We start from the raw sequence: 25608 nt of genomic DNA, 5'->3' as shown, positions 1-25608 counted from the left end.
TACCAAGTTGTCACAAGCAGCTTTAAATGGCTCTTGAGTACCACTCAGATTCTTTTAAAGATTTTTTTATTAAGCAGCAAGTAACCATTTGCATGCACATTGCTTTTGATTATGAGAAGACACAAACATGATTGCAGAGGTAATAGAATAAAATGAACAATGAAAACTGCCTTTTTCATCATTGTGTAACTCAGAATTACATTATTTCAATTTGCTTTCTGACATGATGAATGTAACACGCTGATACAGGACACACATTCAGAAACAATTATACACTAGCCATTTAAAAAACAAACACATATCCAGCTTGTTTGACCAGACTTCTGCTTTCTGCAAGACCATTTACTTTACCATAAGATGAAATTAGACAAGTATCACTTACGTGAACAAGGCTCTCAGGAATCTAATTACAGAATGTCAAAAATGCTGAATAGAAGCATGTTAAATAACACAGCCATCATTCTACAGCAGTGCACGATTAACAACTAAGAGCTACCTGTGACCACAGCAGTCAATGGAAGGGTTTAGATCAGTTTACAATGGCATAAAGGAAAGGAAAACAGTGTTTCCTGCATCGTACTGCCAGGAGAATGGAGACATGGTGACTACAAAACACGGCCAGATTGCAATAGTGCCACGTATGAGGCCAGGTCAAGGCACAAGGAAGTGCCAAGGGCAGCGGAGCGGGACGAAGATAGTGAATGTCCTGCTGGCAGCTCTGCCTCTGCATTCACTCTGGGAAGCCCCCTCAGGAGACAGCTGGGCCATGGAGGGGCAGCTGCAGGTGAGAAGGAGCTCCCAGGGGAGCTGTCCCACTGCGATGAGCAGCAGCGCGGGCAGTGAGATGCACGCTGAAGGCTCTGTGCTTTGTTGCTGCCCCAATGCTTTCTCTTGCTCTTGCACAGCAGGACTTCTGACAACAAATTGCATTTTTAGATCCTCTCCTGAAGCCTTTAGTTAGCTACTACTGTTCTAACCTAACAAATGGTCTGCTTTCTCCAGACCAAGTCCGACCTCCTATACGATTATAAACTCTCTATTAATTTCTCTGAGGCCTCCGTTTACTCTAATGAAGATCAGTGGGAATTCATTCTCTGTTTCTGTGTGCCTGTATAACACTGACAAATGCATGTTGGTGGATAATTAGCTTCTCGGTCAGTGGGCAAGCTGTGCTCATCAATTTCTGTGAAGAAAATGCATTAAATCTATGCACTAAATCTACTTTTAGAGGCAAGATACTTATAATGCACCAAGCACCAATAAGCACCAATCAAAACCTGAAGAACCCAGTATTGCCGAACTGTTGCTAGCAATAGCACTGATAAGAGCAAGTCATTCCTCTAAGGAAACTAATCGAAGTAATATATATAACATCCAGTAGATACAGTTCATCAGACCAAATGAAATATAAACTGCCGTTAGCTTTAACAAAAGTCATACCAGATCTCTCATTTTGGCTGCTGCACAGTTTCACCATGTGGTTATATCACTGAGATACTAAGATTGAAAGGTTATATCATACCTGAGAAGATAACCATCATTGTAAACATAAAGTCTTTGATCTATGGGGTTATAATTTATACTCTGGATTGTATCTAATTTTTTATCCATAATAATACTAATAGTACCTTCGCGACCAGTACTTGTGTCATACATGTAGAAGATTTCCTCTTTCCTAGTACTCAGTGTCCTTGTGGCATACAGAACACCACATATCATGAAAGCATTGGAAACAGATGGCTTGTACTGTCTTGTCTGCCAAGTATTTAGCACATCAAGTGTGGTCTCATTGAGTTTGCTAATCACGATGTTACCCATGCTATTTTGTGTTGAATACACTACCCATAACCCGCCTTCATCGACGGCAAAGTCTATGTCTTGCCATGATACACCTGCATAGGAGAAGCGGTTACCAATAACAGCATCTGGAAGTGTCTTAGTCAAAACCACAGAGTTTGTTTTTATATTGTGCTTCACCATATTTCTTGTATTATAAGCATGATAGTACAAAAAATTATCATAAAGAGCAGCACCACTGCCTTCCCCATATGTTATTCTACGTTCGTATGTTGGTGTAAACAGCAACAAATTATCAAAGGAATAATAAATTCTATAATATTCCAAGTATCTCCCATCTGTATTCAATGGTGCAACCCAGTAGACTTCTTCCTCCAGATTAGAAGGAGAGTAATCTCTACCCCAGGAACCATATTTGTAGGAAAATCCTCTCCAGTTCAGCTTTACAACATAGGGCTGGCTAACATTCATTGGTCCACGGTGAATGCAGCTACCTGCAATCAAAGAGAAGAAACAGATTTTCCAAAAGTGTTTTTAGAAAGTAGTTTTGCATTGCAAAGCTTTGTTGCAAAGCACAGTCATAAATGAATAACTTCAAGTGTAAAATGTTCATTTTGGACCAAGTTCAGCAACTGGATGTCACTAAGTGTTTCAGATTACCTTAGAAATCTGGTGGTCAAAGAGTACATACCATTTACAACTACATTTTAGGGGAAAAAGTGATAAGAACATTCATCCTCAGTTAGGATTCACTTGCAGAAAATAAGTGCTCACGGAGCTGTTCCAGACAAGAGGCAGATTTCTGCTTCTACCTAGTTGATGCCTGCCAGCCTGATGCACAAGGAAATTCCTTGGAAAATACCATTTCAGAAGCATTTTAGCTTATTTTCTCCCTCAGCGGAACTGAGAACATGGGAGAGAGGAAAAAATAAATAAAAAGGAGCCTCTCGTTTCTGTTTATATCACTGAAGTGTAGAACCGAGAAGTAGCAGAAGTAATTCCAGAGTCACATTTCGGATCAGCATTCTGCTGTCAGCATCACAGCTTTACAACAGTGCATCATAGCCACATGGTGCCTTCCACCTCAGGCCCCCAAAGAATTCTGCAGACAGTGACAAGCGCAGCCTAGGCAATGTAGATAGATGCTCTTCTGAGTGTGCATGTGAGGTAGAATAGAACCTCAAGATGAACCAGAACAATTCCTTCCCATATAGTAACCATGAAATCATTTTCAAGAAAATGATTTTTTTCCTGAAAAACTTTGAACATCCCAAGTTACCAGTGCAAAAATATTGCACATGGAAAAATGTGTGTGTGTCTGATGAGTCCAAAGCAGCCACTATCAAAACCAACAAGCTTTTTTTTCCCTTTTTTTCCAAGTGTAAACTTTACCTTTTCACATGATTGTCACCATAGTGTCCCAGATTTTTTGCTTTGAGAGTACGCTCGAGAGGTAACAGAGACAGAGATTTTGTGTGACTGGCACCAGCTCACAAGCTTAGAGGTATTCAAGAGTTTTCCATTTCAGAGGCGTGCTCTGACCATACTTTCCTAAAGATGAAGAATTATCTGCAGAGACCCAAGTCTCGTGTTTCAATTTATTGATAAATTAATGGCAACAATAGTTTCATATTAATAATATACCCCTCAGAACAAGAACTTCATGCACCGCTAGCTATGGCAATGAAAGTTAAACCTGTGCTTTATGACTGTAGTATTTGGAGTGGGTATGAGATTGCTTACAGCTCCATCAAAAGACTGACCACAAGCTCAGTTCTAATGAAAAAATGTCTATCATACAACCAACTCTTTTGACCCTTTGTCTTAGCACAGAGGAGAAAGAGAAATAACAGCAAATTTACTTTCTGCCTTCAACATTGTCCATCCTTAAGAAAGGCTGAACAATACTTATGATGCTGAATTGACAACTCATAAAGTCACTGCCAGGAAAAGCCTAGGACATCTCTTGTGCTTGGGGATATCCAGTTATTATTTCACAGACAGAGAAAAATGCAGAGACAGACAAATCTGATATGTTCTTTCTGGGAAAAGACTGGGATAAGATTTTCTTCTGATCTGCATTGCCATGGGGAAGGTGACCTATCTCAGGAGCAAGATATTTTGTGGTCCGAATGTTAGAATTGTCCACGTAATTTGCTGGAGGGTAACATTTGCGCCCTTGTGTAAAGTTGTTTTGGGCAGTGAGGTTCTCCACATCTTTTCCTTACTCAAGTTGCAGCGTTTCTCTGCTTCCACTAAAATTGTCACCCCTCAGAGTCCCCTGCTCTCTTGCACTAAATTTGTGGAGGACATGAGATGCAACTGCAGCGTCCTCAATACCCGTGAGGAAGGCTGATGGCAGTTTTAGACTGTGCAGAGCCCCAGCTGCCGAGCGGCCACTGCTAAATCACTGTGTCCTCAGGCCATGTTGGCAATATCCCCGAGGTCAGCATTCGCCATGGGGCAGCCCTGCGTGACCAAATGCCCAGCTCATGGCACAAAGATGATGTCAGGTTCGAGTAACACCATCTCCCTCTGTGCCCAAGGATTCTTATGGTGGAAAGGCAGGTCAACTCAGGCAAACACTGTCTTCAGTATCACCACAAATGACAGCAATGCAGCATTCCTGTGTTTTGCCAAGGAAGGACTGCTGAGACCTTGGAGCAGAAACCTCATTTCCAAATATAGCACTCAAGGAAGACACCGCTGTATGGCTAGGCAGGAAGCATCTCTGGAAATGGCACATTGCAGGGCTAGTAACATGGCCTCAGTACTTGGCACAAATGTCAACATTTGGAGGTGCTCGTACCTCAGCTCATGCAAAGGAAGAAAGCTGATGCAGGCAGTGCTAAACGCTTTCCAGCCTGCCAGCTCCATAAATCAATGCGAATTGGATTTTTTTCTTATATCTCTATTGTGTATTGTTACCCCTGCCATAAGAACTTCCTTTTAACTGATGACATATTGAATATATTATTGTGCTTAAATCACAATATACTTCTCTCAGAATTAAATGGTTATTAAATGTTCTAAAATTCTTGATTTGTTTAGAAAAGCATAGCACCAAAGCTTGCAGGTAGTGAAGCACTGCTAAGCTCATCTATATGCGACCTCAAATAATTTTTCATGTCATTAAACAGAACACAATTCCAGCTTTATTTTAATAATTCATACATTGTTTCATAAATAAAAAACAAACGTGTGTTCAGCAGAGAGACCTTTTTTTACAAAAGAAATAATAAATTATTATTTCTTCCCTTAAAGAGATCTCTCTGCTGAACACTTGTTTGGTTTTTATTTATGAAACGATGAATTATTAAAATAAAGTTAGAAGCGTGTTCCGTTTTAATGACATCAAAAATTGTCTGAGGTTTCTGTATAGTATATGCTTGATTCTGATTTCCTTGAAAAACTCTTCCTTTCCTTTTTAACTGAAAAATTCTGTGGTAGTCAGGGGGTGATCTGTCTTCTGCACAGGTTCAGAAGAATTCATTGTTGTTTATTTAATCTAAACTCGCCTGAATCTTGTGGGGAAAAATGCACAAAGGAAACAAAGTGTCATGTAATTTTGTAAATATTAGAAGGTACTTGAAATAAATCCATATGCATTATTAGAACTTTCACGCTTTTAACTCCTTTTTTTTCCACTATTTTAGGACACTGGTAAATGAAGTGCTGATATTTTCACCTTCTCATTTCACATTCAGGCAATCAACACGAGAGAAAACTATCAAATAACAAACAAGAGAGGACTAACAAATACATATGCACAGACCTCTCCTCCCTACAAAAAACACCAGGATCTCAGCCCAGTTATTTACTGATCCTCTTCTGATTGATCAGAAAAGGAGCTGGCGCTTGGCTTATGGGCTGCAGGACGGAGCATCAGACACATCCAGCTGACCCCGCTTTCACCCATCCTCCCGCACCTCCTCTCCCATCATATGACCCACTGCATCCAGAGGTGAGAACTGTTACCAGCCTTATCATGACCTGAGCCACAGTAGACAGAGGACATCTCAGGGAAAGTCTCATGTGTACTCCTACCACCTCACTGACCTAGGAAGACCCACAAACACCTCAGTCTGTACCCATACACCATCAGGCAGGAATACAGGCTGATAGCAATGAGTCAGAGAAAGTATATATTTCAAAACAGGATGAGATGGAAGACTGGAAGTCATCATATCTTCAAACAGCTACAGATTCAGATGCTTCATCTAAGCTCCCTTCATAGCCAGTGGAGGTATGTACTTCAGGAGCAGTTCAGTCCCTCATGTAAAACCTAGAAGAGGTCCTGACTTGCTCCCCTGAGATGTCTGTGAGATGTCTCTCTCACACTGCTTGGACATACCCATTACAGAATGCAACCCAAGATATTCAAGGAAATAAATATGTTGGGTAGACAGGAAGTAAAATTTACTGTAAAAGTGAAATCATGAAATCTCCGTAATGCTCCAACAGGAATGCTTAAGTATCAGGCTACAGCAGGTCTTATCCCTGGTGACACCTATTCATATTCACCAGTAGCTAAGAATCATTATTTTCTAAATACACAGAAGCTGGAAAAACAGCTTCTCTCTCTCTCTCTCCTATTTTTTTTTGGCAATGAGAATTTCATCTGACTCACTTCTTCCCCCCACCTCTCTCAGATCATTTCAGTGATACATGACAATCTGCTGCAGAGTCCTCAAAGAACCATCATGGGGTCCTTTTCTCTTTACACCTGCCCTGATGCAGCCAGATGAGATCATCACAAAAAGAAAAAAAAAAGACAAATGGATAAACATTTCTTCCCACTTCAGAAGTGCAGTGGGAGATGCTGGGATTTCCTGCAGATGGGAAACTTGATGATGATTAACTATACATGTACTGAGTCCCATCTCAGTCACTTAGACCTCTCCAATCAAAGGGTAAGGCAAATGGAGACCCTTGATTGTTTTTTCTAATATGTTGCTTAAAAACAGGCCTGCTCACTCTGAGAAATGCAGCAGCAAAAGCCTTGGGGGACAGAGTCAGAGGGGCTGCATGCTACAGCACTGTGAAGCAAGAAGCTTTAATTAAACTTGCCTTTAGACTCATGGTCTTAGACAGCTTGGGGATTAGCCAAGCTCTCTCAAGTTCATGTTGCCTACCCAAAATATGCAGGGGAGAGGAGGAAGGGGGAAATAAAACTCAGATTGAAAACAGGACAAAGAGTCAGTTTAATACAAACATTATAAATATAATATGAACTAAAAGCAGGGCAAGGCCAAATGGTTTGGCAGGAATTCAGGGCATCCAAGCTTGCAGAGAAAACGTATGGAAATTGTGTTCAAGCACAAAAATGAGTGCTAGAGAGCTTCAGAGCTCCATGCAAAGATTCCAAAATGATCACCTAGAAAAAACAGTTTGCTCCCCAAGCAATAACATCTTCCTTCTACTACTTCTCTTCAGATACAGAATTGGTCTGTGCTACATGTAATTGCTACACAACATTTCAGAAATTACCGTAGGAAACTAGGAATTGCCACCTCTGCCCAGAGAACAACTTTTAGTCTCCACCAGGCACACAAAATCAGAATATGTCAGACCTGTGTAGATTAGCAGGGCTCTGAACATACATACCCAGGTTATCTGTATAACTGGCCACTCTGAACAGGCAGGAAACCTGCTGGTCTCCACAGTTGCTCAGGTCATCCTTCATGAGACCACCTAGCCTCAGAGACCACTCTCTGCCTAAAGGTGACAATACTTATGCACACATCCTCCAAGTGGGAGTCCCTCTGGGGATTCCTGTTTCTCTGGGTGTCACATGAACCCACAGACAATACCGTAGTAGGTCCTCAGTTGATATCAGTGGTGATAATTCTCTGGAAATCTGTGAATCTGTAATCATTCTTTCCATTTCGGGTTGTAGCCTTTGAGCTCTGTGATTCCCACACAGAGCAGTGACACGTAGCAGTGCCTAAGCTAGCTGGCAATCGAGAAAAAGGCAATGCTAAAAAGATATAATTATTTTGGTCCCAGGGAGTCTATCCATCTCATCACTGTGCCTTGCATACTAAACAATTCTAATGTGGTCACTATCCTGCGCAGTTACATTTATCCCATCCCAGAGTTATTATCTAGATATGACTTGCCTACGCCTGCATGAAGCTGCCTTGTGCAGTGTAGATCTCCATCCCACTCTGAAAGCTTCTACATCCCACAGACATGCTCAACAACCACCAAGGAGTCAAAAGACCCCCTTTCTCCTTCACTCATGGAAGGAAACATCATTCTTGTTCCAGAGCTCGGTAAGGTTTGCTGTAGACTTGAAGAGAGCGGGGCTGTTTCTTTCCACACACTATCACTCTCAATAAATCAATGAGACACCCTTCAAATACTTTTAAAACATTGTGGGTTTTTTTGTGTTTTCTTTTTTCACTGAAACATTTTAAGCCTTTCTAGAGGAGCAGGGAAGGGCCTTGAAATTTGATGAGTGCTGTATTTTATTTCAGCTTTTTCTTATTTCTAGCTCCCAGAAAGGTGTTACTTGTGCATGCTGTCAAAGTGCACTGGCAGCCTGCATCGCCCTGAAGCCCAAAGCCATTCACCATAGGAAAGACTGCTGAACTTAAGGAAAGCTTGTTTCTTGTACCTCTCATCTTTCCAATGAGATGTTTGAACTAGCCAACCCAAATTTGATGGCAGGTGAAGCCTGGTAGGTACACAAGCCTGCTCCCTGCTCACAAGATAGCATTCCTCTTTTATGCTTTCCTCCTTACTTAGTTTAGCCGATTGCCAGTCAGTTTATCTAGCATACGTGAAAAAGTAGGATTCTTCCCCTGGGTATTTTATACAATAAAGCACTTTCTCTTACATTCTTTTCTCCCTTTATTTTCTCTGTGAAAAGGAACCCTAAGTGTACAAAATACTCAGGGGATGGACACAGTTTGAGAAACCCTACAGTCAGTTAGCAAGTGGAAAGCTTGGCTTGGCATATCTTTTTTAATATGAATCGTCCTCCAGAAACCACGGATCTTAGCTTCAAAAGCTATTTTGGATCTTTATAGGACCTTTCCTATCCTTTCCTATTCAAATCAAGGGTAAAAATCTAGTTCCGTTGAAAGCAGTAATAAATCTTCTACATATTTCCATGGGACCAAAGTTTCCCCCTACTGTCCCTGACCTTGATTTTTATCTCTTGACCTCTTGATCTTCTTGAGATTTAGAAGAATCTTTTGCCTGCGAAGTAAAAGTAATCTACAGACCATGCTGCCTTTCTGAGTTTGCACAGCAGCAGCTTTAGCATATCAGCTGTTGCTCATACATTCCCCAGATAGCCTTAGAAAAGAGTTGCCGTGACATAGGTCACTTTAACAGAAATTATTAAAAATCACAGCTGGACAGAAAAAAAAAACATGTTATTTCCCACCAATAATAAAAAAAGGAGAGGTGGGGAGATTGTTTGAACAAAGAAAAGAGAAGAGATTCATTTTCACACTTCAGGTGGGAGAAGAATTACAATCTTTTGTAGCTGAAAAAACAGATAACATGTCTCGAAGAGCTTGTTTCCTACCCTCATCTTCATGTTGAATCTGTTGAAGAAAAATTAGTAGCTGTCCGCTCAATTTTTCAAGAGCTATGCAGTATTATATTTAATCACATTTAATATTAATAATGTGAAATCTCTGTATTTACTCCTCTACCCACGCACTGTATTGTTTCTCACCTGATATACAAAAGAAATGCTTACCTGGAGGGATATAAGGAGCTACTGTAGTTTTGTTTGCGGCCTCTTCACACTCTTTCAATCGATTCTGCAGAGATATAATTTGTCGTCGAATTGCAAGGATATTGTTTTTGTCCAATGATTCCAGTTCATTCACCAGGATAGTCAGATTTGTGATCTAAAGGAAAAAAAAAATGAGAGCAAGTTTAAATTCTTGTCAACTTTATTTACAGATATTTGCAGGCCAGGATTGATCATAACAGAGATGCTACTTAACATGTTTTAAGAAGAATCCTTAAGTACATGCCTTATTCTGCTGGCACCTTGCATCTCTAGCAGATGTATGTAACCATAAGGACATGCTTTAGCACTCAGTTGTATACCATACTGCTAAATATATAAATATATATAAACATCCAATAAGTCTTAAGCAAGCACTAGCTATTATTTAAAAAAAAGTATTCATTGAGCTTTGAGTATCTTGAATTTCTATTTGCAGATAAATAATGTTCTCAGTCACCTACTTGATGATCTAGAGGACAGTGAAAAAACTAATGATATTTTACCTTCCATCTGAAGCAATTATTCTCTCTATGTGAGTGATTAATTACAACTTTTAAAATGTGATTTATAGTCTGCTCGGAAGGTGATACTCTTTCCCAGTTCCTGATTTCATATTGATTGGGCCACTGCCCTAGCAACCAGAAGCTAATTTTTTAATTACCTAAGTTAAAGCACAAAGCCTTTCAAGCATGGGGGTCTATAAATTGATATTTATTATAATAATTTAAACAGCTAATGTGTGTTATACTATGCAGAATTCTTAACTTTCAGGCAGATAACTGGTAAAGATAAAGTCCCTGCTTTTTTTTTTCTTTTTTTTTTGTGTCTTATAGCAAAGAAAAATATGTTAATACACTTAAAGTCAAACTTTCCTTAGTTTATGCTGATGAAATCCTAAAGTAATTCCACTGGCTGCAGTAAAGATAGATAGGTTACATTTCTCCATCTAAACACCAGAGAGAGAACAGACCATCTGTATATTTGAAACCTGCTTAGCTAATTAACATTTGGGCATACCTCCAGATATATTTGTTCAACAATAACGTTGCTTCCAACAACACTGGATTTCAGCTGAGTGACCAGTCTCTCCAGGTTAATGATTTCCACTTTCAGTAACTGGAAGTCCAGCTCTGTGTAAGATATGCTGCTCTTCTCCATATATTCCAGTCTGATGGTTAGATTAACAATTTTCTGTTGATATATTTCAATCACTTTTGTGTACTCCCTCACCTTAAAGAGAAAAAAAAAGGCACATTTTCAAGTTCAGGTTAACGAATAAAACAAGCCTTTTTAAGACGTCAATTTTTATTATACTTTTGAGTATCCCATCCATAACTTCCACATACTTAACAGGCATTTTCTTCACAGAAACTACATAGTGAAAATCTCATCACATGGAGAAAAAATACAAAATTTATCCCTCGTTTATTGCTGGAAGCTCCAAAAAGTCCCCTTCAGAATGCCTGAAGAAAACTGAAAATAGATTTTTAGTTGTAGTCTTCTATATTTTTTTAATACTTTGTCAATGTTACCTCGGTGAGCTAACTTTATCTTAAGTATGCCAAGAACTTATGCTGGTGACATTTTTACCCACAGTCTGCAGTAGAGTACCCGGCAAATCAACCCAAAGAAGAATTTAGAGGATAAAGCAACTGAAAGGGCAATAGCAGATTCCTAACTTTTGCAATTAGGATTTTATGCTGGGTATATTTGAATTTTGTCAGATGATGGCAGGACTAGATTTGCATTTGTCGTTGTTCTGTTTACAGAGGGTATTAACATCCCCTTAAAAAATCAAAGCTAGTTTAAGTGAAGGTGAAAAAGTTATTGCAGCCTTTAGATAAAGTAATTTACATAGCAATCTTTTCAGCCTTGGAACCATTAGACAGTTGTCTGGATAAATATATTTTCACACATGTAACTGCTAAGGTAAAGGTCACAGCACAAGCATTGTGATGTAGAATGTCAAGAATATTAGATGCATTTGGAACTTTCTTTAGAAAATTTAGTTCCATGAAAATTAACACTTTGAGAAAATATAATTTCCCAGCTATATGTTTCATATTATTTAAAAAGGCATCTATTTTCTCTTAAACCAATGTAATTATATCCTCCAAGGTAATAAGAACAAATATAGTTAGTTTCCTACACCAGCAGCTCCATATTTATACTTTGAGAAGCTATTTGCATTATAAGTCCATCTTCTGATAGCACTATTATTTCTATAAATATTAACTCCTGGAGTGAAAGATTTTAGCCCATATCCATATGGCCGTTCTTGCTTTATCCTAACATAAAATAAAAGCCCACACTTTTCTCCCTTGGCTCTGTAATGGCCTCTAAAATCCTGTCATGGTATGAAAACCACACATTCCCTATTCTCTTGTTCTGCCAACAGCCTCTGGGATTGAGACTGCAGAGAGCACACACATCATATAATTAATTCTTCTTTTTTCTGCTGAATTCATTGTGTGCTGAGTAACAAGCTCAGGCTGTGGAAGTTCATGAAGGGCAAAAAATGGTCCCTTACTATCATAATGATATCATTTGATTTAAGAATGACTACTTTAAGTAATAGAACTTCAAAAGTATAGTGGCACAACTACATTTTAAAGCTGTGGAAAGCCACTACCAAACCTTTATGTGCGTGTACATAACATATACCAAAAGTAGGTTGCTCCGTTCCATGCATTTAAGTCATTTGAAACATATCTGAGTTGACTTTGAGTTGACATAATTTGGCAGATCTCCATAAACTGCAGTAGAAGCACCCTGACTCACAACAGTGGATGCTCTAGATCTCCTAAGCCAAGCCTGAGTAACTGCAAAATAAGAAATAGCTAAGCTATAGCTAAGCTTATTACAGTTAACAATAATAATAAAAAATAGTACATATAGACTTACATCTAGCTCCTTATATCTTGCTAACTACAGTACTCAGTTGGGATTGCTGTACTGGCTGCCTCCTGGTCCATGAGAGACCAGAAGGAAGAACTCAGCAATGCTCCTGGAACAGCCTGAGGTTAGATGGACCCTACACTTTCACTAATCGTAAAAATCAATTTGGATTTGGAAGGCATATTCAAAAAAAAAAACCTTCTCTGTGAGAAAAATTCCTCAAAGGTCAGTGTCTAAACTGTAGCTTCCGCAGTGTTTGCATAAAAAACCCATTGCGTGCTTAGAAGAACAAGAAAGCACACATCATTACAATCTGGGAAACATAAAACAGGCACATGTCTGAATAAAATGATTCTGCTATGTGAAACTACATACATCACAGAATTTTGGGGAAATCTATATAGGTATTAATAATTATTCTCACTGTAATAGTAATAATAATAATTTCCCAATTATTACAAAAATTACAATCCACTGAAATACACAGACTACTGTTATTATGAAGGCTACTCATTGGTGAAAAAAATGTCAGACCAAACCTGTGAATCTGGAGTTCTGTGCAGGATTTTGAGACTCTGAAAAAAAAATGCTCATGGCTGCAACAAGGTGCACATAGTTATTTCAGTGCTGAATATAGAGTCCTGCAGGACATAGACCAGAAGTCCTCCTCCCATATCAGACTGTTTTCACTCAGTCAACTGAGTCATCTAGGTCATTTAAGGACATGTCAACATCATCCAGTGGAGCAGAGCTGAGAGATAACCAAACAAGTTGAGGCTAAACTAGCCCCAGCGGCTCAGCTTCAGAGCCACAGCAGCAGAGCAGCTAATAGTTCCCTGGGCAACTATTAGACACACATAATTATCTCAGATACAATGCTGCTCTAATAGGTCTATACTGCTTTTGTAGACAGAGCCAGCACCTATGCCAAGCATTGCAGTGCGCTGCGTGGACATCCCAGCCTGCTCAGATCTGGCTCTGGAGCTTCTGTAGTTTATACATGTCAGTTTAGAAAGGAACATGATGTTGCTCTGTTGCTTGGCAGACAGATTTAAGCAGCTTGTAATCCCTGCTCTTCTACTGTATCTACCTGCCAGGGACTGGCTGTTTTCTCTTTATAGGCCAACACATCACCACAGAAATTCTGTCTATGGCACATATTTAATCTGATACTAAATATGTATCTGTACTGATTCATATTCATCATAAAAGCCTTAAGTGGAGTATAATAAATGCATGAGGCTTGTATTAGTCCTTTTGGAGGAAGAGAATGGTGCCAACTGAGGCATATGTAGGAAAAAAAAATCCTCTCTTTTAGTTTTTCCTCCTTTCCAAGCATTGTCATACACACGGATGAAAAGGGCAAGAAAAATCTGCAATGTTCATTTATTGTGTCATTTACCTGCAACTGGTATTTATCAACACTATTTTTTCAGCATGCAAGCAGACACTTCTCCAGCATGCATTTGGGAGCACAGAAGTGGGAGCAAGGGTGCAAGAGGAAAATGCAAAAGAAAAATGTGGTAAGACTGAGGAAAGATGAGAAAGATGTGACAAAACCAGCAATTCTATAAAGTCACTAGAACCAGGATACTGGCTTCAGGCAGACCTAGCCTCTACAGACCTTGCAAGGAGTGTGGTCAGCAAGCAGCCAGCCAGGTGACACTGAGAAGAACACCCCTACACATTAATCTGCATTGAAAATAGTCACTACTGGTGAAGGGCAAAAATGCCCTTTTTTTTTTATCCCATTTTTGTTAAGTAAGGATGTTTTGCCTGTTGTGAGCAAGGTTCTGAAAGGTTTCCTTGGGATGGAATGGTGATCCATCCCAGCTACTGAGGTGTCCTCTCCTCTTTAGAAAGAAGCAACCAGTTTCCACTTTGCTTTGAAAGGTTAATTTTCTTCTGTAATCATAATTATGCTAGGAAAGGTTGATGTGACAGAGGAAAAATTAGTCTGGTATTTTCAGCCTACGGTGTATACTCATTTGGCACATGAGAGCATCTCTCTATCTGTGAGCTTCCTTGCCTGCTGATTCTATAAAAGGACTCCCTTGCTTTTTGAATTAGCCTACAATCAGGCAAAAGGTTAACGATTCAATCAGGTTGTTTATCTCGGGCTTCTAGCACATGGAAAGCATCCTTAAAAGGGTTCAATCCTGCGACTTTCACCCAGGAAAACTCCCATGTGCTTCAAAGGGTATTTTAAAAGAGTGAATGAAGTATGGGTTCTCAGAGTCCAAAAATTAAGTATTCAATAGAAACTCTCATCCCAGTGGTGATATAAGTTACATCTGAACTAAAAAGTCAAGCTTGGATCTGAATTTCCCTTTAAACTCCATAGAGAGTGAAATGACTCCATTATTTGGTTTAGAAGAATTTTTAATAATGATTAATAATGAGAACGATCTCTGATTCATTATTTCATGGAATCACAGAATCACAGAAGGGTTGAGGTTGGAAGGGGCCTCTGGAGATCATCTAGTCCAACCCCCCTGCACAAGCAGGGTCACCTAAAGCATGTGGCACAGGACTGCATCCAGACAGGTTTTGAATATATCCAAAGAAGGAGACTTCACAACATCTCTGTGCAGCCTGTTCCAGCGCTCTGTCATCCTGACAGTTAAGAGGTTTTTCCTCATGTTCAGATGGAACTTCCTTTGCTATTTCCCCCTTTCTGTAGCTATTATCATGACGGAAGTAGTACATGAGATTATATGTGGAGCTGTTTTTTCCACAACTAGAGAGACGAATAACTCATTTTAAAAGTCTATAGAACATATTTATATAGCACTAATGTGAATATGCATGGTGACTTCTGCATTGTGAGACTTCACACTACCTCAGTTCATACGTCAGTAGGTCAGTGCTTGACAGCTTTCTAATTTCCATAAAAAAACAACATCATAAGTAACAACTTTTACAAACACAGAGCTACTCAAAATACAATCTGTTCATTTTCATTTTTAATTCTAGGTGTCTCTCTGCCTGGATCACACTGAAACATTTGTCTTTACCTAGCTAGGGTCATTGTAAGAATTTGGTTGACTGGTCTCAGGAGGACGAAATCTTCTGGATTCTGGGTAAGGTTGAAAATTTTCTCTTCCTGCAGCTAGAATTAAGAACCAAGGGTTGGGGTCTACAGTGTTGTACACAGGTAGGGAAGGATTGCAATACAGTTACACCAGTTGACATCAGCTGGCCACCTAGAGCAGAGTGGGGATCCAGCTTAGCCTAACTTTAGAGACGAGATTCAGCTATAAATGTACACATAATTTTACATGTTTGCAGTATCTGTGTCTTTATATAAGCCAGATATCTGAACTCCCATTATAGTCAGCGGGGATCTGTGGTTGTTCATATAGAGAGGTTTAGTTGTAATTGAGATACTCTGAATGTCTGCAGGGATCTATGAGATATGTCATGTATCCTATTACAGATAAGCACTGTTCTGAGGAGAGGCAGGGTGCACCAGGAAAAGCAACTGGGAAAGGTGCTGCTCCATCAGGAAATGCCTTGCAGAATCAGGTCAGGTTTCTGGCTGGGAGGTGGGGCCCTCATCCTGCCTTAGTGAAATGAGCTCAACATGCTGGCACTGACCACAGTGGGAGCAATATGGGGGCCTGAAAGCATCTCCATGTTTTTCATGGATTGCTGGCTCTGAGATATGCCTCTTTCCAGCAAGGGACCAGGTAACTCCTGTGCTTGGAGGCTTTGGGATTTGTGTCAACCTGCCCTTCATATCCCCATTGCCAGTCAAATGTGTGTCATCACTAGCTCCAGTTCCTTCAAAATAAATGATTTTAACTGAAAGATCTTTCCACAGGATCCTCTGCCTGTTGTTGTGTTTTTATGCATAACTTCTTATCTGTTCTTGATTATACCAGAGGAGGGTTATGAATATTTATGGTTAGAATTTATAATTTAATGCTCTGCCTTTTCTGCTGATTAATTCAAGGACACTTCATTTCTTAATACATCAGGCTCCTGGAGAAAACACTTTCTCCTGGACATCTAATTTGAATCTTGAATATTTATCCACAGCCAAGAGTCAAAGTCAGATTCCTGTCCTCACAGGCAGCTTCACCCAGGGCACAGCAGTGTGTGTGGGATTGCATGAGTTCCCCAAAGACAGACAATCTGAGTTCATGCAACAACAATAACCAAAGTAGTGTAAGGTGTGTTTGTCTTCAACAAGAATGCATAATTCAGTAGTGTTATTGCCACAGCTTCAGATGATGACAAGGAAGATATTTGCCTTTTTTTTTTTTTTTGTCTTTGAGAGCGAAAGAGGTGAAAAGACAAATATTCACCTACTTTTTCACTCTGGGCTATGGTGACCTTTCTCCTGTTTCCCTTTATTTCCCTGTTATAATATGGTTGGCTTCATACAAATAATAGCACATGAAAGAGCAGGAGAGTTGTCTTCCAAAGATTGCTATGATGCAATCACAAACCAGTAAAACTGAGCTAAAAAATAAAAAATATATATTTTTTGAAAAAAATATCGTATGCCTCTAGCTTAAAAGGCCTAGAAAATAAACCTACAGATATTTAAATGTATAACGTGATACAATGCCACATATTTTATATTTAATCATCCTTCTCCTTGTTCCCACAAAAAAGTATTTTCTATTGTTTGAAAGACAGGTCATAGAAAAGTCTGTCTGCTGTACTCTTTCACAGGCAAGCATTTTTAACTGAAAATACAGCTGGTACTTTTATAAGAAATGAACACCTTACTTGAGAAAGTTCCTGCTCAAATTTCTGTGAAAGTGTTGCAGCTATCTTTTCGAGTACTTCGACCTTCTGCACTGGAAAGGTGGTATCTGGCAAGTACACAGAGCACTGACAACTTCCATGGTCATCCAGAGAGCCAGACACGTTGGCAAACAGCTGCAAAAAGAAGTTGGTAGGGAGAAAAAATGTTAATATTCTTCTAGGAATCAGTGGTTGACATCCACGAACTTTGCTACCTGACTTTTTTTTTTCACCTTTTTTCCCAAGGAATTCAAAAGATCTTACAGTTTTTATGACTGAGCCTTACAAAGGCTTCTGGAAACAGTTAAATATTGTCATACAGATCAGAGTAACAGAAACATATATAGTCCTTAGCTTCCCAATCTTGCAAAGAGTGTTCCTGAAAGGATGATATAAGTTTCACCCAAAATGGAAAAACACATACATCAGGAAAAAATAACATAGTAACTTGGATCTCATAGCTACTGTTATGTTGGATTGAATCGATCGATCATCTAGTCACTTCCATCCATAGAGCTGAAGGCACCTTAGAGAAATTCACCAAAATATATCTACTAGTAGGAGTGAAAAGTCTTAAAAAGAAGAATTCTTCATTTGAAACTTTTCAACCAGCGCCAGCAAATAGTTGTATGAATTTAGTTATATGGATGGAAGTTATATGGCAAGTCAAAGAATTAAATATGTGGGCTCAGCCTAAGGTAGGGATGATTCTCTTGCTGAAGAATATTGCTTACACCAGCTGCCCATCACGGCTTGTGTGGCCAAACTTGCGGACGGTTTGCCGGTCTATTGACCATACCATTAGCATGAACCACCTTGTCCAGACTATACTCAAAGCATCATCTCTAGAGCAATGTGTCTTGTGTATGGAAAGGTCAAGGCTGGCAGTTCAGATCTTCAGATTCATGATCTTGCCATAATTTACAGCCAAATCACATTATTCCCTATACACTGGGCTGACTGCAGAGTGTGTTGGGGGCAGTGAAGTTCTTTGCTTTTGTTTGTACATAAGAAGTTTACCCAGTTCAGAAACCTGTCAGGAATTTATTAATAAAGATATTTGATGTTACTTTAAAATATTCTGCACATACTTCAATGCGGCTGCATTTTTTAAAGCTACAGAACTGCTCTTTAGATACACTCCTTTCTATAACCTCTCCTCTGCCTTGCAGAAATCTCACTATTATTCATGTGCTTTCTCTCTCCCTCTTGAAACTAAATAAGCAGACAACAAAAAATATCTACTGAAAGTTGAAATACCTTGCTTTTCTTCTCTTGGTTTTTCACAGCAATTTCAACTAACTTCCTTACCATCAAACCAGCCCAGAGCACACAGCAGGGGCTGGTCTCAAGGCCCGCAAGGGGAAGAGCAGCAAGCAGGAATGATCCAAGCTTGCGCTTCTGGCAATCTCTTCGGTAGGGCCATAGCAAACAGCACACATCCCTTTCTGAGCAAAACACAAGCGAACTCATGCAAGGAAGTTTTATTTCTGTTATTCAGGCACCATGGGCCTTAAAACTTTACTCAAGGCCAGATTCCTACAGACATTTAGTATGAAGGAAAGCAGAGAGATATTCAGTGGGACTGCCGAGTGTCCCAGCACATAACTTCCATTGATTTCTCTGGCAGTTGAGTTACCAAAACACTTCTGAATATTCCACTGAGAATATACTGTACACTATTTCTAAGTTTCTGAGCGCCTTTAAAGATCTGCCTGTTTCTACCAAGATTACTATAAAAAATAGACTCCTAAGTCATTTAGGCGTTTTTGCATAATCAGTTTTCTGAGTAGGTACATTACTGGGATGGCATGTGGCACAGCAATAAGGACACCAGAAAAATTAACATGGCTTAGGGAGTATACATAACCTCCTGTAAGGCATATTTGTACCCGCATGCTGTTTTGTGTGGAAATGCTGTTTTGTATTCTATCCCTTCTGTGTATCACAGATGTAACATATGTGTATGCAAAGAGGCAGTACACTATACATAATATAGCATACTATGTATTATACATATGTATATGTTTGCATATATAGTTTAAGCTATTGTTTGTATTATGTACTCTAGCATACACTAGTTTTGACTATGTCTTCTAACCAACACTGTACCTAGAGATACCATGCTTATTCCACATGTTAAAAAAAAGCATTCACATATGTATCAAAATGATCATCTAAAATGTTCCCCTCCATAAAATGCTTGAACTTGAGCATTTAAACTCCCTGTGAAAAAAAAAATATTTTAACATTTCTGTTACAACAGAGCCTAGAGTTGAAGGTAGGGCTTCATTGCAGCAAGTGCTGTATATATCCAAGCCAAGAGATGCTCCTTCCCCAAAGGAGCATCTGCTGTCAGGCAGACAGCTTCCACTCTCCCATTGACATTACTAACACTGGGATCACGATGTTGATGGATCCAAGAAGCACTTTTTAACTAAGAGTCCCTTGAGTCAGTAAGCCTTTCAGTCAAAATATAACACCAGTTAAATGACTACAATATAACCAAAATGTCTTTCCTCATTCTATATAGAAATGCACAAAATGGGCTGGTTTTTGTTGTTGTTAGACTTTTTTTTTAAGTTTAATAAGTTTCATTCAATGTTTAAAAGACAGCAAACTGCCCTAGCCTATAGCAAGGACTCAACAGCAGTATTTCCCTCTGTAAAATTAAACCGTGTCACAAATAAGTATTTCTGAGGCTATGAGAAATGTTCCTTTTCCACATCCCCTCAATTTCAGAAGTGATCAGGAGCTGCCATCTTCTGAAAACTGGGACATTTATTCAGCTGTCTAAATATATACTTGACTAGGCTAAATCTTCTAAAATGAGTTAAATCTTCAAAATAGCCTAGTCATTTCAATGCTTTAATTTCCAGCCACCACTCATCCCAGTGGCATTCACAGCTAAGATTAGCTGTTCACTCTTTCTAAAACAAAGAATGGGATTCACGGAAAATCACAGCAGAGTGGGGAGCCACGTCCATGGGACAAGGAGAAAGATGAGCTTTTGGTCCCACTGCTGAGACCCAGGAAGAGACTCTTAACTCCATTTAACTTCCCAAGCACTCTAGCAGAGGCAGACAGTAATCCAAGGCATTTGTCTCACACAAGGGGGGCCTCCGTATAATCCAGGTGCTGCATTGGGCTAAACTGGAAGATGAAGACCTGCTGCGAAGCCTTCCAGCCTTTCTGATGTGATTTGGAGTTGTGCATTGGGCAAATCCTGCTCTTGACACTGATTTGGAAGGCCACTCAGAACAAGTGTGTCCTGTTGAATCTGCCCCAAAATGGAAATGTTATTAACCAGTCTTTGGTAGTGAGAAAAGAAGAAAACCCATACTGATTTCCACAATCTTGGGGCTTGAGCACTGTCCCCAAAGGCAGGGAAATCAGATTCAAGTCCCTCTATCAGCAGTTTAATAGAATTTGAGCTCAGTGGAACAGGAAGAATCATGAGTGTCTCAGCCTAGCTGGCAGGAGTCTAGTGGACATTCTCAGAGGTGACAATATATGTTTTCAAGGTCCTCCTCCAGTCCACATGAGAAGATGGGGTCCAAAGACATCTCCCACTTTCTCCAGGAAGGCTGTAAATCCTGAGTTGTTTGGTGCATTCCTGTCAAAACTCCGCAGCCCCACCTGTTTCATATCTGAGGTTCAAAGACATAGTCATGAAGGCAATGCCAGAGCTTTCACCACCACCTAAATCCTGGATACATAGTAACTAAGCACCTTTTTTTTTTGCATTAGGATTATATCTCTGAGGGACTGTGTAGCACTAAAAAGAAAAAAAAAAAAGAAGAAGAAAGAAAGAAAACCAGAACACAACTTCCTAATTTTCTGGACTTGACCTAAGAACAGTATGCAATGGCCATACCTTTGGTGTGGTGTGCAACTGGCCAGCCGTCTTGCTAGGCTGAGTCAGATACTGAAGCGATGTACTGAGCAGTGGAATCTGCAAAGGAAATGAAAGTCTCCTTCAGTATGAACTCCTACATGTAGCACTAGCCCTTCCTCACAAGTGAGCCCTCATCATGCAACACCAAAAAGCTCTGATTTCATTAAGGGAGTCATCCCCAGCAATCCTCCTGAGAAGGTATTGTTTCTTCAGGCATAATGTGACCTCTTAGGCACCTCTTTCCCAAGGAAAGCTTCATGTAATCAGTGGATGTTTGGGGTTGCTCAGCCTGCCCAAGAGGTCTGAGCTGGAGCCCTTACTGATAACTCAGAGGGATACCAAGGGAAGATACCATATTCAAAGCCAGATCCATCTGGGAGGTTTCATGTAATAAAAGTATGTATATACACTTTAAAAGTCAAATGTGGTTGGCTTCTGCCTTCCTACCACAGGAGTGAGAGCAGCTGTCATCCCAGTGTTGTGCTGTGTATCCCCAAAAGGGATACACTGCATCCCCCTCAGGCTGTAGAGGATGGTGTGATGCAGCCCAGGGGATCCAGAGTGGGGACCCACCAAAACTTGTAGCAAAACAGCAACTTTGGCAAGTGAGAATGGTGTGAGAAACCAACCACAAAGCCGCCTTTTCCACACCAGGGTACCCACCCCACGTTGGTCCTTCTGCATTTTGCAAGTCTCAGCCCCTGCAGCCAGAGTTGCATTGCTGAGGAGCTCCTAACAGAGCCAGGACCAGCAGGGAGCTCCAAATGGCCAGCAAGGGAGCTGCTCAGCTAAAGGACATGGAGTAAACAAGCTTTTGTGTGACAGCTTGCCAAACACTGCCATTCAAACAAGCATTTGTGCATTTGAATGATTACATTGCGCAGGGGGAGTTAATAGCAATTAGCAGCAGCGGGGCAGAGAGCATCACAAATCGCATAAATTACACAAGTCAGGGTGTAGCTTAAAGCTGAAGCCCAATTAGGAAAAAAATATCTCCCATTTTAAGCTTCATCTTCCCAGCTTACCACCACTTATTACTTACACCTCTACTTTGGCTTTTACTGCTGTTTCTTGCCCAATACATCAATCCATCTTCTAGATGCTCACTTCACTGCCTTCATTCACAGCAATCTCAAAGCCACTCAAACTTCAAAACATATTACTAAGGGAATTCTTTTTTCTTTTCTTTTTTTTTAAAGTTTTTTTTCTGGCTGATGATTAAACCAGACAAATCAGAAACCCTCCTTTGGAGTTAAATTGAGAGATTTTCTAATTTTCAACAAAAAAAAATATTAAAAGGCAGTCACTTTGAGTCAACTAAAGCAAAATATTTTGGCTCATTTATGAATGCTTTTAAGTTATTTGCAAACTCCTTCTTCTGACAATTTAGCACAGTTTGAAATTTTAAAAAAGTGAGGCAGTATGTACAGTAAAAAAACATTCTCTTCCTAATGCCTTTAAAAAAAAATCTAATTTTCTCTTCTCCCCTTCTCCTCTCCTCCGTGTCTTTTTGTTTTGTTGGTTGATTTTGGTTGATGGCTTTGATTAGAACTTCTCCCTTATAAAATCAGATGTATTTTTACCCAGCGGAAGGACAGCACCCTGCTAAAGCTACCCAGCACGGCTATAATGGACCTGGTCACAAAGTATGGCAGCAGTCATGCAACTGGGGAAGCCCCCTCCTCCTGCTCCTTATACATCAAAGATATGGATCCTTTCCTGTTACAAGCCTTTGCTAATTAATTAGAAGCTGCAGAGAATTTAATATCCCCTCAGATGCTCATTGGGAGTTACTCACCTAACCAAAGGCAGAATTTGACTGATTTTAAACCTGTGCCTCATTTTCACTTTTATTAGCCAGTCCCCATTCATTAGTTGAGGGAGGATGGAGGAGTACTTTAAAGTTTCTCCATGCATAGATCTCAACATTTCCCTAATAATTTCCCAGTAATCTTAAAATATTTTTCACCAAGTTGAATGAGAAGAAATGAAGGCACCTAAGGTAAGGCTATGACACCCACAACTCACCTCTGGTGTTGTTGTCACTGAGGCTGCAGCCTGTGCCATGCTTTGCATCAGGAGCAGCACAGCCACCTTCATGTTCTTCATCTTCTCAGCCAGCAGATGTGACAGCAAAGGGACAAGGGAGGTCTCTTATAGAGCGGCCTGGGGATTTCCCCATCCAAACATTGAGGAACTTGCCTTGTATTTTTTTAGTCGGTTTTGGACAATTGATGCAATGAAGTCATGTATTACTAACCAAATTATTATTGTACAAACATTATCTGCAGTTTCTCACAGTCAAAAATTAACTACTATTCAGCTCCCTAACAAAAAAGCTTTTTCGTACAGTATAGTATCTAATCTCAATCTTGGCTATGCAGGAGATTATGTTCTTATTTGCTAGGGGAGGTAAATAGACCTTTCCTTTCCTCTTACTATGACGCAATCACAAAAATTCTCATAGATTCATTCTAAAATATGTAGACAATACCGGTCTGGATGAACTTACTTCCTTCTTATAGATGTAGAGAACTGGGCAGGTTAAACTTTCCACACACCAGAAACATCCTTCCCTTATGCCCAAAGCTAAAAGGTCTTTTACTGGAAGTAAAGCAGATGATAGGAATCTGTACAGTTTTGCAGTTCCCTCGGCTCTCACATAGCACAGATGGGATGCAAATAGATTATCTCTTCTCGCTTGTCTCCTAGTAAGGTCATATTCTGTACCCTATCACGGCGTACCCATTAACACTTGCTCAGTTTCTCCCTCCTTGGGCCCATGTGCTAGCTGACCACAATGATTTACTGCCCTGTCTCTAAAGCACTGAGCCAGAGAGAGGTAAAAAAAGGTTGATGGCAATATGTAGCATGGCCCCTACAATGCCCGGCTGCAGTCTAGAGGTACAACTGCTTTCTGGTCTCTTGACATGCGATGCCAAAGCCAGCCTTCTCGTGTGGCAGGCCATCGTACTACTTTGGATGCCGGAAGGACACTGGAGAGATCTGGGTTTGGTCTAAAATGATTTCCGCTATAGCAAATAAGTGCAGGAGCATTGAAGGTGTTACCATTCATTTCATCTCTTATTTTCCTCCCTAACACTGTGTCCTACTTTGTAGGGACAGGCAGGTACCTTACTACAGAAGGACAGGCAGCGATTTGCTGCAGTTTCCAGAGCATTCATCCTTCCACACTATCTCCCAATTTACTACAAGCTTCCAGCTTCAGTCGCAGTGAAGCCATCTGTGAGACCCCATCCTGTGAAAAAGAGGTGAAAATCACTCCCTAGAACTCTTTGGATCACTGAAAAATTACCTTGGCATTTGGGAAGAAGGTTCCAGCTGTGTCCAACAGGATGGTCATTTCCAAGCACTTATAAAGGAAGCCAAGAAACTCCTGGACTAAAATCTGTCCCCTATCCTTTCCTGTGCCAGCGCCTGTATTGTCAATGTATCATTTACCAGTTCCTTCATCATCTTGTCAAACCTCTTTTTCCGACTGGGCTGGCAGCAAATGACTGCAGTTTTATGTAAGCAAAGAAAGAGGCTTTCTTTTCCCTTGGGTGTTGGAGGAAAGCAGTAAAGGCAGGATACTGAACCTTCATGATGTTCAATGCCCAGATCCTACTGCACTGTCTTGCATGACAAGTCTCCAGAAACAGAGTTGTCCCCAGCTGCCCAAGCCAGGGGACACACTGATCTGATTTAGGAATTTCCCAATGGGCAGAGGGATTTCCCCATAGGCAGAGGGAATTCCCAGCTGTCGGGTTCCACAGAACATCCATTCTTTTTGCATTTGAGCTCACTGTATTGTAGTGTTCACTACCTGACTATAGCATCTCATCCAACCTTATGTCATAGCTGCAGTAGACATCTCCAAATCTTCTGAATAACAGGATCATTTGATAAGAAACCATCTTCCAGCCCAGAAACTCTAAAGGCTTTCTTTTACTATCATAGCACTATCACTTTAACACTGCCAATGGAAAAGCTGAGGCTTAGGACAGATCCATACCAGAAAACTCTTCAGAACTGTAAAGTCTATTTGGGGTAACATTTTTACCATAGCTTTGCACAAGCATAATCCTCTCTGCAGACTCAAATGCTGGCAGCAGCAGCATTTCTGAGGAGTAGCTCATTTTGTAGGGATTGGATATAATCTGTTCTTGCAAAAACACTTTTGTGGTAGAAGCTGCATGTCCACTGGAGGATTTCATGGTACAGCTAACAATTTAATGCAAGATAGGAAAGACCTGGAAGACACACATCGAGTTTAAGCTCAAAGTATCTAAGCTGTGGAGCCAAAGCAAGAAAACAAATCCAGACCTCTCCTTCCAAAGTGACTGCTCTCCTCGGGTATACCGTGACATTTGAAGGAAATGGAGAGACCAAAGCTATAATTACTGTGTATCTGCAAGGGCTCAAGCCCTGAGTGCCTACCCAGGAGGAGGACGCTGGGGCACGCTGGAACAGCTACAAGCTACATAATATGTGC

General features: G+C 40.2%; 1 protein-coding gene across 1 annotated transcript; it reads right to left on the bottom strand.

Moving 5' to 3' along the window:
• Positions 1-1366: 1366 nt before the first annotated feature.
• On the bottom strand, positions 1367-23222 carry OLFM4 (olfactomedin 4). The gene is made up of 6 exons (XM_088530950.1): positions 23142-23222; positions 21093-21170; positions 17198-17350; positions 10574-10786; positions 9518-9671; positions 1367-2291 (listed from the first exon to the last, which is right to left on the bottom strand). Exons 1-6 carry the CDS (start codon positions 23220-23222, stop codon positions 1498-1500), a joined length of 1473 nt encoding a protein of 490 aa, XP_088387076.1. The 3' UTR covers positions 1367-1497.
• Between the last annotated feature and the right edge of the window lie 2386 nt (positions 23223-25608).

This window comes from Tinamus guttatus, unplaced genomic scaffold (assembly GCF_059628265.1).
Source record: "Tinamus guttatus ecotype Peru unplaced genomic scaffold, ASM5962826v1 Tinamus_guttatus_pri_ptg000394l, whole genome shotgun sequence".
Lineage (NCBI taxonomy): Eukaryota > Metazoa > Chordata > Aves > Tinamiformes > Tinamidae > Tinamus > Tinamus guttatus.
The sequence above is the reverse complement of the archived record's forward strand: the minus strand, read 5'-3'. Positions and strand labels throughout refer to the sequence as shown.